We start from the raw sequence: 16,425 nt of genomic DNA, 5'->3' as shown, positions 1-16,425 counted from the left end.
GCAGCCCGCTCTGCTGCCAGCAACGCAGCGCTGCACCATTCAGTCAGGAAATGAAGCCATGACCCAGGTAAGCGGCGGCGATCACAGAGACGGAGAGCAGGAAGTCAGGCAGTGCATCCCAAGGGCATTCCTTCCAGAACCTCCCCGTTTGGCTTCCCTGAAAATCAACCTTGCTAGTACCAATAACAATAGTAATGGCTTCCATTTATCACATCCTTACCCCATACCAAGTCCTTGGCTGCATTTTCCATGGAATCTTTGCAATGACCCTAGTTAGTAGGTGTAATTTTCACCACCATGTTGGCAGCAGCAAAACTAACTCATAATTTAAATGATTTTCCCAAAATTATGCAAGGAATAAAGGGTAGAAATAAGATTCAAACCAAGGGTGGCCTGTTTCCAAAACCCCTGAAATTAACCATCTATTAGACCTCCTGGCTTTAGAGGGGCGGGGGAGAGAGTCTAACACGGTGACTGAAGGCTGACATTTGTGCATCAACGCACCCGCTCACGGGCGGGTGGCCCAGGCCGCATGCTGGGAATCATGTGCCCACTCCGGTGACTGTAATCATCATCTAGATGAGTACCTACCTCCACTCATCAAGGCATCCAAAGCCAATCTTTTAATTTGGAAATTTAAAACTACCAAATATTTTATCAAGAAAGGTTCAACTCATACCATGAAGTCAACAGCATATGAATTCTAGAAGTATAAAAACGCAACAACCAGAAGTGACGTGAAGATCGCTGCAAAGTTGTTTTAGTGTTAAATCAACCTCTTCCAAGAGGGATTTGCCTGGCGCATGTCTGATTCTTCCCCTCTTCCTCTGGGCTGGTCCTGGTTCTGCCTCACCAGCCAACTGCATGGGTCCACGTCCTGGCCTGGTTCACGGTGGAGATGCACAATGGAATGGAAAGATCGTTCATGGCTTTGGGAGGCAGACAGGGCTGGTCTCGATTTCTGCATCTGCTGCTAACTCACTCTGTTGGATCTCTTAGCTCATAACCTCATGTTCAAAGTACCAAGAGTTCATCGACTGCATTGCTCAGGTTATTTTTGTTCTTACCATCTGCTTCACTTTTATGAAAAATGCAGGAAATCCTGGAAGATACTTTTCAAAGTACTAGATACAAAATGCCATCTCCTTACACCCCCCTCACTCTTATTTTAAAAAGAGAAATTTTCTGATTGAATGATGCCTGGAAACCTGTCCCCCTTGTGGTTAAAATGTCTCCCTCTCCGACTTCTTTTGCCCTCATCGCTATTCATTTCAACATCTCGCAAACTACGAGGGTCCCTGCAACATGTTTTATTCCTGAATGTGTACATCCCAAAGCTCTTATCTCCCAAGGGGAAATACCTTCGGTCTTAACCAAGTAAGTCACCAAAATGGAACTTAAATATATTTGGGAAACTACATCAACTTCAATCTGAAAAAAAGGCCAATATGCTATACCCACACATACCACTTCTATTGTTTCAAAGAAATCCATTTTTACATCTATTTTTCTCTAATTCTTTTTTTGCCTCCTTTTGTCTTAAAGAAACTTCTCAAGAGGTTGGTAAAAGGGTACCAACTTTCAGCTATAAGATGATTAGTTCTGAAGATCTAATAGCTATAACATGGTGACTATAGTCCAAAATACTGAACTGTATAATTGAAATTTACTGAGAGAACTTACATGTTCTCATCAAAAATGATAAATATGTGAGGCGATGGATGTGTTAATTAATTAGATGGGAGAAATCCTTTCACTATAGATGTATATCAAATCATCATACTGTACACATTTGATATCTTACAACTTTATTTGTCAATTATACCTCAATAAAGCTGAAAAAATAAATCTCTCAATAGAGACAACTTTCATTTTGCTGTGGTTCAAGGCACTAAGGACATCTAGTATACTGCCAAGGGCTGCTGTGATCACATCAAGACACATGACCATACAGAAAAAACACAGGCTTTGGAGAGAACTAGGTTTGAGTTATTTGTATTTTAATTACCAGCTGTGACTATCCTGAATATTGTGTGTATCATCCCCTCGAGAATATAGATATTTATATATAATATATGGAAGATAATATAATGTATATATTATATATAGTATACATAATATAACATATATATTTGTATATATGTGTACATGCATGTATATATGTATTGTTCCTGAACTTTCGATATATGTGTGTTCTCTGAGATTTGTTTATATCAACCCACATCATTACCTTGATATGGTTCATTTATGTTGCATGTAGCCATTGTACAGTCATTTTTCCCTGCAGCATAATAATCTGTTGCATGACTATACCACAATTTTCTTGTCTCTGTTGATGGACACTTGATTTGTTTGTTCTTTATATTCTTCACCTGTAAAATAGGGGAGAAGAAATCTCACAGGACAATTGTGACTTACCTGAAACACTGAGTCCGTGCTTGGCACAGAGATTTAAAATCTGGCCAACTCCTCTCTTGACTCTGGAAGGAGACAGAGATAAATCCCAATAGCCTGCTGAGACAGCAACTTCAATACCAGTGTCAGGATAAGTTTCACTATTGACTTCCTCCCTCTGCCATTGTATAACAGAGTAGTTCTGAAATAGGAGTGATTTTTGCACAAACACTCTCCTCCAGGTGATGTTTAGCAATGCCTGGAGATGTTTTTGGTCATCACAATCCAGGGACACTACTGGAACCTAGTTATTAGAAGTCAGGGATGCTGCTTAGCATCATACAATGCATAGAAAAGCCCCACAACAAAAAATTTTCCAGCCCAAAATGTCAGTAGTGCCAGAGTTGAGAGCTCTGGTCTACTGATTCCTGTGCTTAGGCTAACCCAAGCTGCACCTTGAGGACAAGGGATAGTCTTTCACTCGTTCTATGTACTAAGTGTAAGGGGTGACCACTTTGAAGAAACTCTGTTCTTAGAGATTGTAAGAGGCTATGTATAGAGTTTATACAAAGAATGTATCTTACAGGGACTAGGAAAACATAAGCAAAGCTCTTGTACAAGAAATCCGGGTTACCTTTCTTAATGTACATGTGGCCTTCCACACTAGTTTTCATTACACTGCAGTTCCCAAAGTCACTGGCTTCCTCCCCAGTCTCCCTATATCCAAGAACATGTTCCTCCTTGCAGTTCTCAACACCAAGGCCCAAGGGACATTCCCAAACAAGGTGCTCTGCACCTCCCTGCCCTGCATATAACTCCCTGATGTCTTCATATCAGCCCTGCACCAAATCCAATGCCTCTGTCCAGCATGCAAGGTCTGAGGAGGGTGGCCCACTGTCTGCTTATCTGACCTCAGAGCGCACCTCTCCTCTAAGCACATCTTTGTCCGGGCTTTGCTTAGTAAACAGTGCACTCACAAACACATTCATTTGTATATATTTCCTCTGCCTAGAAAACACTTCCTTCCTGGTTTCTAACTGGTTAATTTCTACTTGAGCTGAAAGACAGGCTTCAGTATGGCAGTCCCCAAGAGTCCTTCCCTGGTTTCCCCTCACGCCTGACAGAATTCACAATGCCTGCACTTACCTCTCTCCCAGTATTTAGCACAATGGAATATGGTTAACTGTCTCTATGCACCTGTCTCCCCACTGGAGCGCGCTCCTTTGAGAGCAAGGACTGAGACTTTTCTCATTGCTAGAGCCTAACAAAGTCCCCAGCACCTAACAGCTACCTAATAAAGCTCGTTGGATGGATGGATGGAGGATGAATGAAGCTACTCTTAAAACCGAAGCAAGTCAGCTGATGAGAATGTGGCATTAACAAAAGAGCAAAGAAAACAGCATGTCACTTCAACTTAGCCATGTTTATTGGACAGTTAAATATCCTTATCCCATTGAAGGGGCCCCCAAGGAACATAAGCCCACCCAGCAAGGGAGCACACACATGAGAATTGAAAGAAATTTAGGCCAGGAAAGAGGATTGAGATGAGATGGCAAAGCTTGATGGCAGCAGCAGACAGCGACCCCAAATGTCCTCCTTCCGGTGCCCAGGAGGCCTTCATTTGGACCATTAAAATATAGTCATTTCTGATCAGCTCTCGGAAGCAGAAGCAGATGGAAGTGATGGTGCAGAACGGAGAAGATTCTGGCTAAGTCATGGTGAGCTTTGGGAAGGGCCGTCAAGTTTTGTCTCAAGTTGGAGGTTTTCTTTGTAGGAACTGGTGGGCTGAGGTCAGTTCAGCAATTGGCAGGCTTGGTGGCAGCAGGCTGGCCGGCCGTGGCTTCGCGGGTGGTTGGGCTGGTGGATTTGGCCTCAGTGGGCTGGCAGGGATTGGAGATTTCTGTCTTGCAGGGAGTGGAGTCAGCACCATCCCCTAGGCTAGAAGTGGACTTTTTGCGGTCCCGTTTGCAGGAGTCGGCACAAGGCAGGAAGGAGCTCACCGGGCGGTAGGAGATGGAAGTGACAAAGGCTGGGCGGCGCAGGATAGAGTAACAAGAGCGGTAGCAGCCAGGGCGGTAGGAGATGGATGTCACATATGGCTGTCTGTAGGCAAAGGGGCCAGAGTAGATGGGGCGGCAAATCGGGCGGTAGGAAATTGAAGTCGTGCAAGGCTGTTTGCAGGGGCTGGGTATAAAGAAAGTCCGAGGGCAAGTTGGTTGGCAGGTGGCAGAAGCAGAAGACCCCAGGCTGCAGCAGGGAGTCTGGCAGGAAGTAGGTGAGCAGGAGACAGGCTCACAGCAGATGGGTTGATAGCGCTTGACTATGCAGCAAGTAGGTTGGCATGGACGGGGCACACAGACCATTGGTGAGCAGGCACTGGGCTCTGAGCAGATAGGTTGGCAGATGCTAGAGACACAGCAAGAAGGCTGTTGGCAAGGGCTAGAGACACAAGGTGGTTCGCAAGGGTTCGGAACACAGCAGACAGGGCGAAGGCAGACAGGCTCACAGACGAGAGCCGCGCAGGAAGCTGGCTGGCAGATGCTGGGCCCTGAGCAAGATGGCTCACAAGGACTGGGACCACAGCAAACAGCCTGGCAGCTGTTGCCCACAGAGCAGACAGATGGACAGCAGCTAGGGGTGGGGCACACCGGCTGACAGCAAGAGGGCTCACAGACCACCGGTTGGCAGGAGCTGGGCACAGTGCAGACAGCTGGACAGCAGCTGGGCTCACAAACGACTGGCTGGCAGCAGCTGGGCTTGCAGACAATAGGCTGGCAGGGGGTGGGCACACAGAAGATGGGTTGGCAGGAAGCAGCCTCACAGCACACAGGCTGGCAGCAGCTGTTCGTGGAGCAAGACGGCTCACAAGTGGCAGACTCACAGCACACAGGCTGGCAGCAGCTGCTCATGGAACAAGACGGCTCACAAGTGGCAGACTCACAGCACACAGGCTGGCAGCAGCTGCTCATGGAGCAAGATGGTTCACAAGTGGTGGCCTCACAGGACACAGGTTGGGCACAGCTGCTCACAGAACAGGAGGGCTCGCAAGTGGTGGCCTCGCAGCACACAGGCTGGCAGCACTGTGGGCCACAGCTGGATGATCCGCAGCCATCTTGGCAAGTCACCAGCTGCCATGTTTGGCTCTGGCAGGAACTGGGCAAGAAGACGGGCCCTCTGCAGCACACCTCAGTGGAGCAGAGAGCGATGGCTGGCACGGAGGGACATTTCCTAGAACAGCAGTTTCCAGACATGATGGAGGTGCCTCTGCTCCCTTGGGAGTGTTGTGAGGTTGCTACCTGACTGGGACAGCTCTCCGGGGCCCTTGTTTTTATACCCCCTCACTGGTACATGCTGTTTTGAGCTCCTGCATCTTTTTCCTCATTGCTGTTTGGGCCACTTTTCGGAGGAACATCTTATTAGGCCAAGGTTTGTTGACCTGAAGTTGTTTATCCTCCCATAAAGAAGCTGTTGGTTTATTGATCTGCTAAATTTGGGATCCTTGGAGCTACAGGTCATCTTTGAATAAGCATCATCGCCTCCAAGCTGAATGATCTGTGTTTCTGAGCATCATGGACACAGGAAGAAAAGAGGAACTTGTAATTTATCCACCTTCTAGTCCTCTGTACCAAGCCCTGGGCTGGACAAAGAGATGCCCATGTGTCAGACCTACTCACTCATTCTCATTGATATCACTCTCTGCTGGGCAGACAAGCAAGCAGACAAAATCCTTGCAATACAATGATATGCTTAACAGTAGACAGACACACAGGGATTAGTGGAGAGGACCCGTGATGAGCTCTGTGGGATAGGGGATACCTGGGCTAGATGTTAAATGACTGTGCTGTACAGCAATGATTTTATTTAAAACCATTAGTAATCCCATGAGAAAAGGAACCTTCTACCTCCATTACAGATGAAGGAAAGGGAGGAGGGTTGGAATCAAAAAGTTCATCACTTGCTGAAGATCCCACGCAGCTTGCTCCGTACTCCAGAGATGCTCCTCTTCTCCTTCACCATCCTGGCTGGAAAGGCCATTCTCAGGAGCCTCTGTCAAAGCCACATGTCACAGGCTTAGCCCACAGTGCTGTCCTTCATCCTGTTCTGTGAACAGCCTTGCCCTAGACCACCAGCTCCACCTGTCCTTGGAAGTCACCTGGTCTGGCCACTCTGCTTCTGTTTCCTCTTTTCCTTTCTCTCATCCCTACCTCAAGCATCCAGTAGACCTCCGGAGTTCTTCTTGTATTTGGTGGTTTTTTTTAAATTAAATTTATTGGAATAACACTGGTCAATAACATATAAATTTCAGTGTACAACTTTAAAATATGACACCTGTATAATCTCTTGTCCTTGAATGGTTTTAACAGCTCCTAAAAGAAAGACACATCCAAGACCCACAGATTGAAAAAGAAAGACAGGTTTTTCACAAATACATTGTGAACAAAAGCAAAGAGCACAAATGCTTTCTCGAAGTGCTGTGTCTGTGCCACTGCTAGAGACAGACATGAGGTGAGAAACAAACCCTCAGTCTCTAAAGGCCAAGGCCTGGCATCCTTGCCACCAAGGCCCTGCCTTTCCTCCACCATGTGCTCTCAACATCAAAGAAAAAGGCAGCTTCGGAAAAGCTGAATCTTCTTTCCATTCAGTCATCAGTCTTCTCTTTATTCATTAAATTACGCGAACATTTGCTCAACTTCCATTTTATTCATCTATTGAAGCCAGCCATCCTTGGGTTCTGTGTGACGATACAAAACAAATGAGTTGCAATTCCAGCCACAAGGAGCTCACGTTTAGAGGAAGAGACAGACACATCTATAAGCAATTATGGTACCATATACATAAAGGTGCTAGAGTAGCTGGATGCACAGGGTGCTATGGGGACACCCAGGAGAAACGCCAAGGTGGTTTGGGGGAAGTTAGGGAAGGCCTTTGAAGAGCATGATACATTTGGGGAGTACCAAATGGTTCCATAGCTGGAGGAAAAGTGCAAGGGGACAGGAAAGGGTAGTGATGGGCCAGGAGACATTACTAGGCACTCAAACATGAAAAGCCTATGGACCATGGTCACACATTGGATTTTATACTGACACCTGGGAGTTTTAAGCAGGGCAAAACTTGACTGGGTCTGCCCTTTGGGAAGGCCTCCCTGGCTGTGGAGAAGGGACTAAAGAAGGAGGGCAAGTCTGGAAGTGGGCAGATCATTAGAGGTCTGGGGCAGTTACCCAAAAGCTTCATGGTGACAACATAAACTAGGCAGCGGTTTGGGACTGGAGTAATCTGAGACACTTTAAAGAGGCAGAATCTAATCTACAGGACTTGGTGCTGAAAGCGAAAGATTAGGACTAGAGAGTGCCATCCTTTGAGATGTGGTTCTCAGGCAACAGAGGAAGAGGACTTTTAGAAAGCTCTGCAGAGGGTAAGGCAAGGGGATGAACCCAGGACCCTAATCTCCACCTTTGCAGTTCCTCTCCATCCACCTTCTCTCCCTCCGAACCAGCAATGAAAATCCAGACGAAGATGCCCCTCCTCCCAAAAAATCTTTCATAGCTGCCCTCAGCTGAAAAACTTGCATGACATCATGCATTATTCCATAATGTCATCTCCTCAGATGGCTAAATGGAATAAGCTGCTCTTTTAACTACCTAGCCCGGTGATTTTCAACCAGTGTGCTGCAAGAATTTTTAAAACATGCAATACCTGACTATTTAGTCAGGGGCACTGATCTTCTTTCTCTTAGGTTGCCAAATTTTTTTTAAATGACAACAGCCCATACAACAATAACCGTCTGATGTGAATGAATCAAATTTATACCTATTTTGTATGTCATATCAACAAAAACTATATTTTCTGGTGCACCACAGAATTTTAGTAATGAGTTTATGTGTGCCATGAGATGAAAATGGTTAAAAATTCCTGACCTATCCCACTCCTACTTTATTCTTTTTTGCATCTCTTGTGTCCCTTGATGTTATAAGCACCAGGAGGACAAGAATTTTGTTTATTCCCTGATGTATACCCGGCACCCAGAGGAGGGTTTGATACATAGGCAGTTCACTACAAAGATTTGTTGAGTAAATGAGTAAGGACCCCTGTGGAGAGCTAAAAAAGGGCAATTCCCTGTCAGTAAGTCAAAAAAAATAAATAAGCATGGTCATGAGCAATAAAAGAATCAGCTGCTCTTAATTACAACTGCTTAACGTAGACCAATTGACCCCTTGGCAACTTTGGTCCTTTGGCAGCTGCCCTGACTGTGGCTCTGTCCTGCGGATTAAAGAGCCAATACTAAAGAGGCCAATTACAGGCTGAACAAAAATGACCTAAATAATAGAGCCTAAAACTGCACCAGGGCATAGTCAAATCTCAAATACTCTCCCAGGGCAAGATACTGCTAATACTGCTGGAATTTTTAATGCAACAAAGAAAATGAAAACACAAGGAGCTATCACTAGACACTTGCTAGAATGGCTAAAAATACAGAGACCGCCAATATCAAGTGTTAGCAAGGACATGGAGCAACTAGAACTCCCAGATATACAAAATGGTACACCCACTTTGCAAAAACCATTGGGTAGTTTCTCATAATGTGGACCATTCACCTACTATACTATCTACCCAGCAATCCAACACCTAGGTATTTATACAAAATAAGTGAAAACATATGTCCACACAAAAATTTGTACATGAATATTCATAACAACTTTATTCATAAAAGCAAAGAATTATAGACAACCCAGATGTTCATCAGTAGATGAATTTTCTTAATGTAGTTTATTCATACAGTGTAGTTTATTCACTTAATAAAAAGAAACGAACAACTGATAGCTACAAAAACATGAATGAATATTAAAAACGTTATTCTAGGTTGAAAAGTTCACAGTATATGGTTTCATTTATATGAAATTCTAGAAATGGAAACACTTACAGTGACATAAAGCAGATCAATGTTCATCTGAGAGAGGGGTTGGGTGGAGAGGACCGCCTGCAGAAGGGCGCTGGGGAATTTGGGGGGCAACGGAAAGCTCTAGATTTTGAGGGCAGTAACGGTTACTTAAATATATACAGTCACCGAATCTCATCAAACTGTGCACTAAAGTGGGAGTAATTTATTTTGTGTACATTATATCTCAAAATTAATTTATAAAAAATGAAACAGAAAATATCCTACGGCAAAAAAAGTACAAGCGGCATAACCCCAGTTTTATTGGTAAATACTCTTACAAAGGAGCCTGGAAAGATGTCAGTAATAAATCCTGAGGGTGAGAATTCAGGTGGCTATTATTTCTGCTGTATATTTTTCCGTATTTTTTCATATTCCTAAGAATCATGGCTATGTTCATTATCAGAAAATTATTTTTGCTTGTTGAATAACATTGCTTTGTAGGAATAAAAATGAATGCTCTTCTCCCAGGGCAAAAGCAGAGTTAATTTTATTCCCTATATGGCTCAAGGTCACATTCAGCAAGAGTCTGAAGCAACTACCTTTTGGATTTTAACCTCCCAGCTGAACCCACACACACCTGGGTCAGGCCCCACTTGGCAAATGGATGCTCACCCCTCTCACCCCTGGGCTTCAAGCAGAGTAACTATGGCTGGTTCCAGGACACAAAACTCTAACCCAGAGAAGGGAGACTTTGCCAAAGCGTGAAGCTGGAGGAAGGGCCTGAGCTGCCCAGAGCATCCTTAGAACCTGTGTGTTGTCAAAATTGTGCTGCAGGAATCCCTTCCATTCAGAACCAAGTTTGTCTTACCAAGCCTCCTCCTCCAACTTTGCCAGAAAGTTCTGACCAAACCCGAAGTGCCCGGCAGGACCATCCTAGAGGAACTATGACACAGGAGGACACCACGCACCTCACTCAAGGTTGAACTGGGCCATCAGACTTTACCTGGGAGCTTTTAAAAATGCAGATACCAGGGGCCCCCACCCTAGGGCTACTGGATAAAACCTGTAGCAGCAAAGCCCAAGGATCTGCATTTTCAAAAGTCTCCGCATGTGAATCTTGTGTAGCACATGGAAGCTTTAGTCTACCAGGATGGTTCGGTGCATTTGAATTATTTGGGGTTCTTTGTAGAAGCAATCTTCTTGTAGATTTCCAGGCCACACGCGATTCTGCCTGTCTCAGAAAGGGCTGCGGAATCTCCATTTTAACTACCTCTGGGCATTTCTGGTGCTGATGGATCCACAAACTACATTTCAAAAGCCCTACTGTGGACGCCAGAGTAAACTTTCCTGGTCCAGTGCCCAAGAGGGGGCGAAGGAAGAGGCCGCAGAACTAATTTGGTTAAGCCAGCATGCTCGAATTTATTAAGAAGTTAACAAAGAGGAATTTTTGCGTCTCAGAAGCAGCAGAAAGCTGAAGAAGAGGGGTCAGTCCCAAAGACACCTTGAGGAAGTGGATGCCTTACAGTGACAAGACATTCAGCTTCATGCAAGTCAAGCCATGGGGATTCACCCTTCCAGTTCCGGGGACCACTTTGGGTGGCACTGGGTTTTAATTCCTCACCAGCGGATGGCTTTTGTTCTCAGGGCCTTGGAACACCAGGGCGGGCGCAGGAGAACAAGCCTCCTCTACAAATGGAACGGGAGACAGGACACTGCCTTGAGACGTCCTCGAGGCACCGGGTCTCCACCTGGAGCAGGTGGAGGCTTTCCTTGAGACAACCTCGGTGAGGGGCGGGAGGGAGAGGTCCTCATTTCGTGTCGCAGACAGGCGCGGGCTGGCAGCAAACAGGGCCGCAGCAGCCCGTGGAGCCGCAGCAACCGGATCCGCAGCAGCCGCTCCCGCAGCAACCGCCCCCGCAGCCAGATCCGCAGCAGGAGGACCCGCAGCAGCCGCCTCCGCAGCCCGAGCCTCCGCAGCCCGAGCCTCCGCAGCCCGAGCCACCGCAACCGCAGCAAGACCCGCAGCAGGACCCGCAGCAGCCGCAGCAGGAGGGCTGGCAGCAGCACATCTCACAGCAGTTCTCCTCTTGAGGGCAGCAGGTGAAGCAATCCCCGGGGCAGCACCCCATGGTCCCGGCTGGTCAGGGCGCAGGGCAGGAGCGCGGCCGGCGTTCCCCAAGTCTGACTGTCACTAGCTGGACAGAAGCTTTTATAACCCCTCCCCAAGGGTGTGGGCACAAGGGCCAGGTGTTTTATTTTTTGTGTTATTATTTATGCCAGTTTCCACGAGAGCGTCTCATTAGCTGCCTGTTTATTTTCCCGCCCTGAGTACCTCAACTCATAAAAAAGCCCCACTCGCCCCAACTGCTGTTTGTCCAGAGGGTAAAAATACACCCTTGGGCAGACCTGTCATCATGGTCGTCATGGGCCAGCCGTCATCAGCGCCGGCTGGAGAGGGGACGGAGAAGCCCGCGGCCAACTCTGGCTCTGGCGCAGATGCGCCTCTTCCGCGTCTTCTCTGCCGGCAAGTGGCCCGCCAGCTCCTTTTGTCCTGGAGGCTGACCCTGGAAGGCCAGGAGGGGAAAAGCTCGAGGCCCTGTGCCTTCCGCCATAAGCGGAGGCTGCTGAGGAGGTCTGGCCCGGTGGCTCCTCCCAGCTGGAAATGGCATCTTCATCCAGGCCCCCTGTGAGCAAGGCAAATATTTGTGTGTGTGTGTGTGTATGGTATGTGGAGTGTGCCACACGTTTGTTTGGGCTTGGTCAGTGACCATCAATCATGAGTAATAACTGCCCCGTGAAATGCAGAGAGACTCATCATAAAACTGCCCGGGGGGGGGGGCGCGGTGAACGACGTTTCTCTGGGCTGTGTGCAGTGAACTGAACACTCGCCCTGCTCTCTCAATGGGCTGGAAGAGCAGGGGCCAGAAGCCGCAACACCCTGGCCCCAGGCCTTTCCTCGAAAGGAGGAGGAAGAGTTGGAGGAGATAGAGGAGAAGACGAAGGAGGACAAGGAGGAGGAGGAGGAGGTGCTGGAGGAAGAGGAGGAAGGAAGGGAAGGAGGGAGGGAGGGAAAGAGGGAGGGTGGCCACTGAACATCCAGAACACGGCATTAAAGTGGAAATCTGCACTTTTTTTTAAGACCATCTGGCAGAATGAGGGATAAACATACAAAATACCCAGAATATCATCTGGTGAATAAAATGCCATTGGAAGACTAGAATCCACAGAGGATTCAGGTCCATGTGTAAGTTCTGAGATGGGTCAGATTTCCTGTCTCCATTTGGGCTGACACCCTGTTGGAACGGTATTAGCAACTCTGGAACCCGTAAGCTCAGCCCTCCGGGTGGGTGGTGGGGATGGAGAGCTAGATCAAGGGACATAGGCCCCTCCTTTTCAATTTCCTTTCCTTTCTTTTAGATGAGCCTGGAGATAAGGCAAACTCTAGAAAGGGCTAGAAGGACTGCAAACTGAGACGAGGGGAATGGAGACAGGGAAAAAGGATCGATCACTTGGATCTGATATGGCACAGTACATCACAGAATGTGGAATTAGAACTGGAGGAACCCCAAGCAATCATGTGGTTCAGGGTTTCTAAACCAGATTTTATAATCAGAATTGCCTTGGGTGGGGCTATTGAAAAACACAGATACCAACCCGTTCCCAGTTCTGTTAAATCAGACTCTGTGCTCGTCGGAGCTTGAGAAGCTATTATAAAGTTTCACAGATGACTCAGATTATCAAATACATTAGGAAACACTTATATAACTTAGTGCCACCGTGACCATGACCTGCAAGCACTTTTTTTAAATATACAAATGATGATTGCGAGGCCCAGAGAAGACACCTTCGTGATCGACTTAACCACGAATGCTCTGCTTCCTGGTGCAGGGTCCCTCCCACACTCCAGATCCGCAGATGGACACCTCGGGGTAAGCATAACACAGCAGTGCTCAGGGCAGACAATCCTTTTCATTCTTTTTAAATGATAAGCAATGTATTCCTGTGGTCGTGGTGCACAAGAGGTTCAGCGAACAGTCTCCTTTCTCTTCCTGTGTCTTGCCAGGCCGCCTCTCACCCACCCTCCCTCTGTCCCCAGTATTACTGGATGCCCTGCGCCCGAATTTACTCATCTATAACATGGGAATTGTGGAAACAATCTCATAGGGCTGCTGTGAAGGGTCAGTGAATTAGTGCATATACACCAATACAGCACTTAGAACAGTGATTGGCCATGTATTGTTTGATAAACATTAGCTATTATTGACATCCAAAATGATAGTTAGATGTATGTATATTATTTATACACAAATGGTAGCATAATATGCACACTGTTCTTAACTCTTTTTTTCCTCTTAACAAGGTATCTTAGAGCTCACTCCATATCAGTACATAAAGTTGTTGATAGTATTTTATTGTACGAATCATTTATTTAACTCTATTGAAAGACATTTGTTTCTAATTTCCAATATTTTGCTTTCATAAACTTTATTTTTGTAGCATTTGCTATTATATAACTTAGCATATCTTCCTACATCTTTCCCGTAAACTCTTGGAAGAGAAATTGCTGCGCCATAAGTTTTTGTATTTGTAATTTTGATGGATGTGGCCAAGTCACCCTTCATAAAGGCACTGGTGCTCATGCCCATCAGCGACGTGTGAGAGGACCTGTCTCTTCATGCTTTACCAACACAATGTGTTATCAAAGTTGGTGACATCAACAGTCTGATAGGGAAAAGGACAGGATCTTGAAATAGTTTTAATTTGCATTTCGATTATTGCAAATAAAATTAAGCAATATTTCATATGCTGAAATGTTGTTTATGCTCCCTTTTCTGTGAATCGACTTTTCCATTGTCCGTTTTTCTAATGGGTTGTTTGGTCTTTTTCTTTGATTGATAAGAGTCCTTTGTGAAGTAGAAAATAAAAGCTTTATCTGTACTATGAGTTAAAAATATTTTCCCAGTTTATCATTGGCCTTTAAGGCTATATTTTAATAATAATAATGTTTACATTATGAATGTCATACCTAGTTACTGTGGAATTATTGAACAATACAAAAAATTAAAGATAAGAAAAAATCATCTGTAAGCCCACAGTAATAATATTTACTTCCTAATTTTATTATTTTCCTTTCTTTTTTCTAAATATTTGAATTGATATTGACACAACTATAAATGTATATAGATACAAGTCCATATAGATCTGGTACACATTTCTGAATCCATGTTCCAAGGTATGTTAAAAATATATAACTATTTTTCTCTCTGTTTAAACCTATTTCAAATCTTCATTGCAGCTTATGAGGCAGGACAAGTCAGTTCTGTATGGTCAGAAGTCATTCAGGATGTTTCCCTCCCTCCTTCATCTGGAGATGGTATTTGAGTCTGTGGGTCTTGGACAGTGTCGCAGCATAAAAGAGAGTGGCCACTGGTTCACGGTGGGCATCCACCAAAGTGAACATGGTCCTCCCTTATTGCCGACCGCCATCCTCCCTCTGATGGCGCCACCTGAGATACCTGAGTTCTCCCTGCTCTCCGCAAACCATGCATCCTTCCGTCGCCCATCCGGGAGGCCCAAGGTCTTCTCTGTCACTTTCCCCCACCACAAAAGACTATTTCGAATTGCACAAGCTAAGCATTGTCATTCTCTCTGCGTTTCTACAGGAAAAACCCTACGCTGGGCGCACTGAATACTAGAAAGACGTCACTGATGCCCAAGTCGCAAGGAAAGAGCAGCCGTGAAGGAAATTGCAGGAGAAAGGTAAGACCTCTGCTATTTTGAGGTTTCAGCCTGACACATAGTTTTACAACATCAAAACCATATTGTGTAAATTGATTTATGCACTGAATATTGTACTTCACCTGAGAAAAAGCTCATAAATATGTTGATTATTAACTATTATAAACACATGAACATTTATATTTTCATGGTGATGTAAACATCCCCTATTGTTGGATATCAAAGCTGTTCCCAGTTTTCCAATATTAAAAGCAAAAACACTGAGATGAACTTCCTTCAATGTTTCCCTTTATGCATCTTTCTTATCTCCTTAAAATACATGCCTAGAAATGTAATTACTGAATCTTCAGCGTGTTAATAATTTTAAGGCTATGAATAAATATTCTAAAATCATCCTCCAGAAAAATTGTCCCCATTTACACCCATTTCACAGTGCCTTCACTAATACGTTTTTTTAAAATTAAATTTATTGGGGTGACATTGGTTAATAAAATTAGATATCAAGTGTACATTTCTATGATACCTGACCTGTATATTGATTGCACCGTGTGCCCACCACCCAAAGGCAAGTCTTCCTCCATCTCCCTCTGTTCGCCCCGCTTTGCCCTTTTCTCTGCCTCCCCCTTCCTCCTGGTGACTGCCACACTGCCGCCTGCGTCTGTGAGTTTCAGTTCTATATCCTGCATGTCAGTGAGATCGTGTGGCTCTTGACTTTTTCTGATTTCTTTCTTTGTCAAGACATTTGTCATGATTCATAGTCCAATCATGAAATCTGATTATAGTATTTATTTGTACTTATTTCATGATGAGTGCATTTATTTCATAGGCCACTTTTATTTCTCCTTTTGGGAATTATCCGCGCACGCCAATTTTTCTGTTAAGCTATTCACCTTTTCTAATTTATTTATAAGAACTTATTTTATGCTACATACATTAACGTTCCTTTCTGTCATGCACACGTGTTGCAAAATTTGTTCCAAAGTGTCATTTCTTTTTAATTGTGTCTGTGGTGTTTTTATGCATACAATTTTCTTTTTGTACAGGAAAATCTTCCTACATTTTTTTTTCTTTCTGCTGCTTTTAGGCTTTGAAACTTCTTCACCATCCCCAAACAAGACAATTATTAACTTTTAGTTTTTATAGTTGCATTTTCTACAGTTAATGCTGTTATCCATTAGGAATTTATTTTGAGGTGTGGCCGATACTGCTGTACAGAAAATGCCCTGGTATTCCTAACTGGGGGACTTAAGTGCATATTAAATGAATTCTTGGTGTGCAGTAAAGAACAGGGTGGGAGGTGCAGGCTGAGTCATTAAAAACCTAAGCAAGGCATCTATTCTGGCGGCCTCTAGTGTTCACCATGTGCCATTACACAAGCAGCTGCTGCTATTTCTTTTAAAGGCAAACACAGAGTA

General features: G+C 45.0%; 2 protein-coding genes across 2 annotated transcripts; both read right to left on the bottom strand.

The window, feature by feature from the left end:
* Window positions 1–4,190: 4,190 nt before the first annotated feature.
* LOC129086988 (keratin-associated protein 16-1) lies at window positions 4,191–5,645 on the bottom strand. The gene has a single exon (XM_054593747.1). The coding sequence runs from the start codon at window positions 5,643–5,645 to the stop codon at window positions 4,191–4,193; it is 1,455 nt and encodes a 484-aa protein (XP_054449722.1).
* Window positions 5,646–11,079: 5,434 nt separating this feature from the next.
* On the bottom strand, window positions 11,080–11,400 carry LOC129086931 (keratin-associated protein 17-1). Its single transcript, XM_054593669.1, has one exon. It carries the CDS (start codon window positions 11,398–11,400, stop codon window positions 11,080–11,082), a length of 321 nt encoding a protein of 106 aa, XP_054449644.1.
* Between the last annotated feature and the right edge of the window lie 5,025 nt (window positions 11,401–16,425).

This window comes from Pteronotus mesoamericanus, unplaced genomic scaffold (genome assembly GCF_021234165.1).
Source record: "Pteronotus mesoamericanus isolate MK-2021 breed Mesoamerican mustached bat unplaced genomic scaffold, CSHL_Meso_final scaffold_476, whole genome shotgun sequence".
Taxonomy (NCBI): Eukaryota; Metazoa; Chordata; class Mammalia; order Chiroptera; family Mormoopidae; genus Pteronotus; species Pteronotus mesoamericanus.
This window is presented reverse-complemented; position numbering and strand designations above follow the sequence as displayed.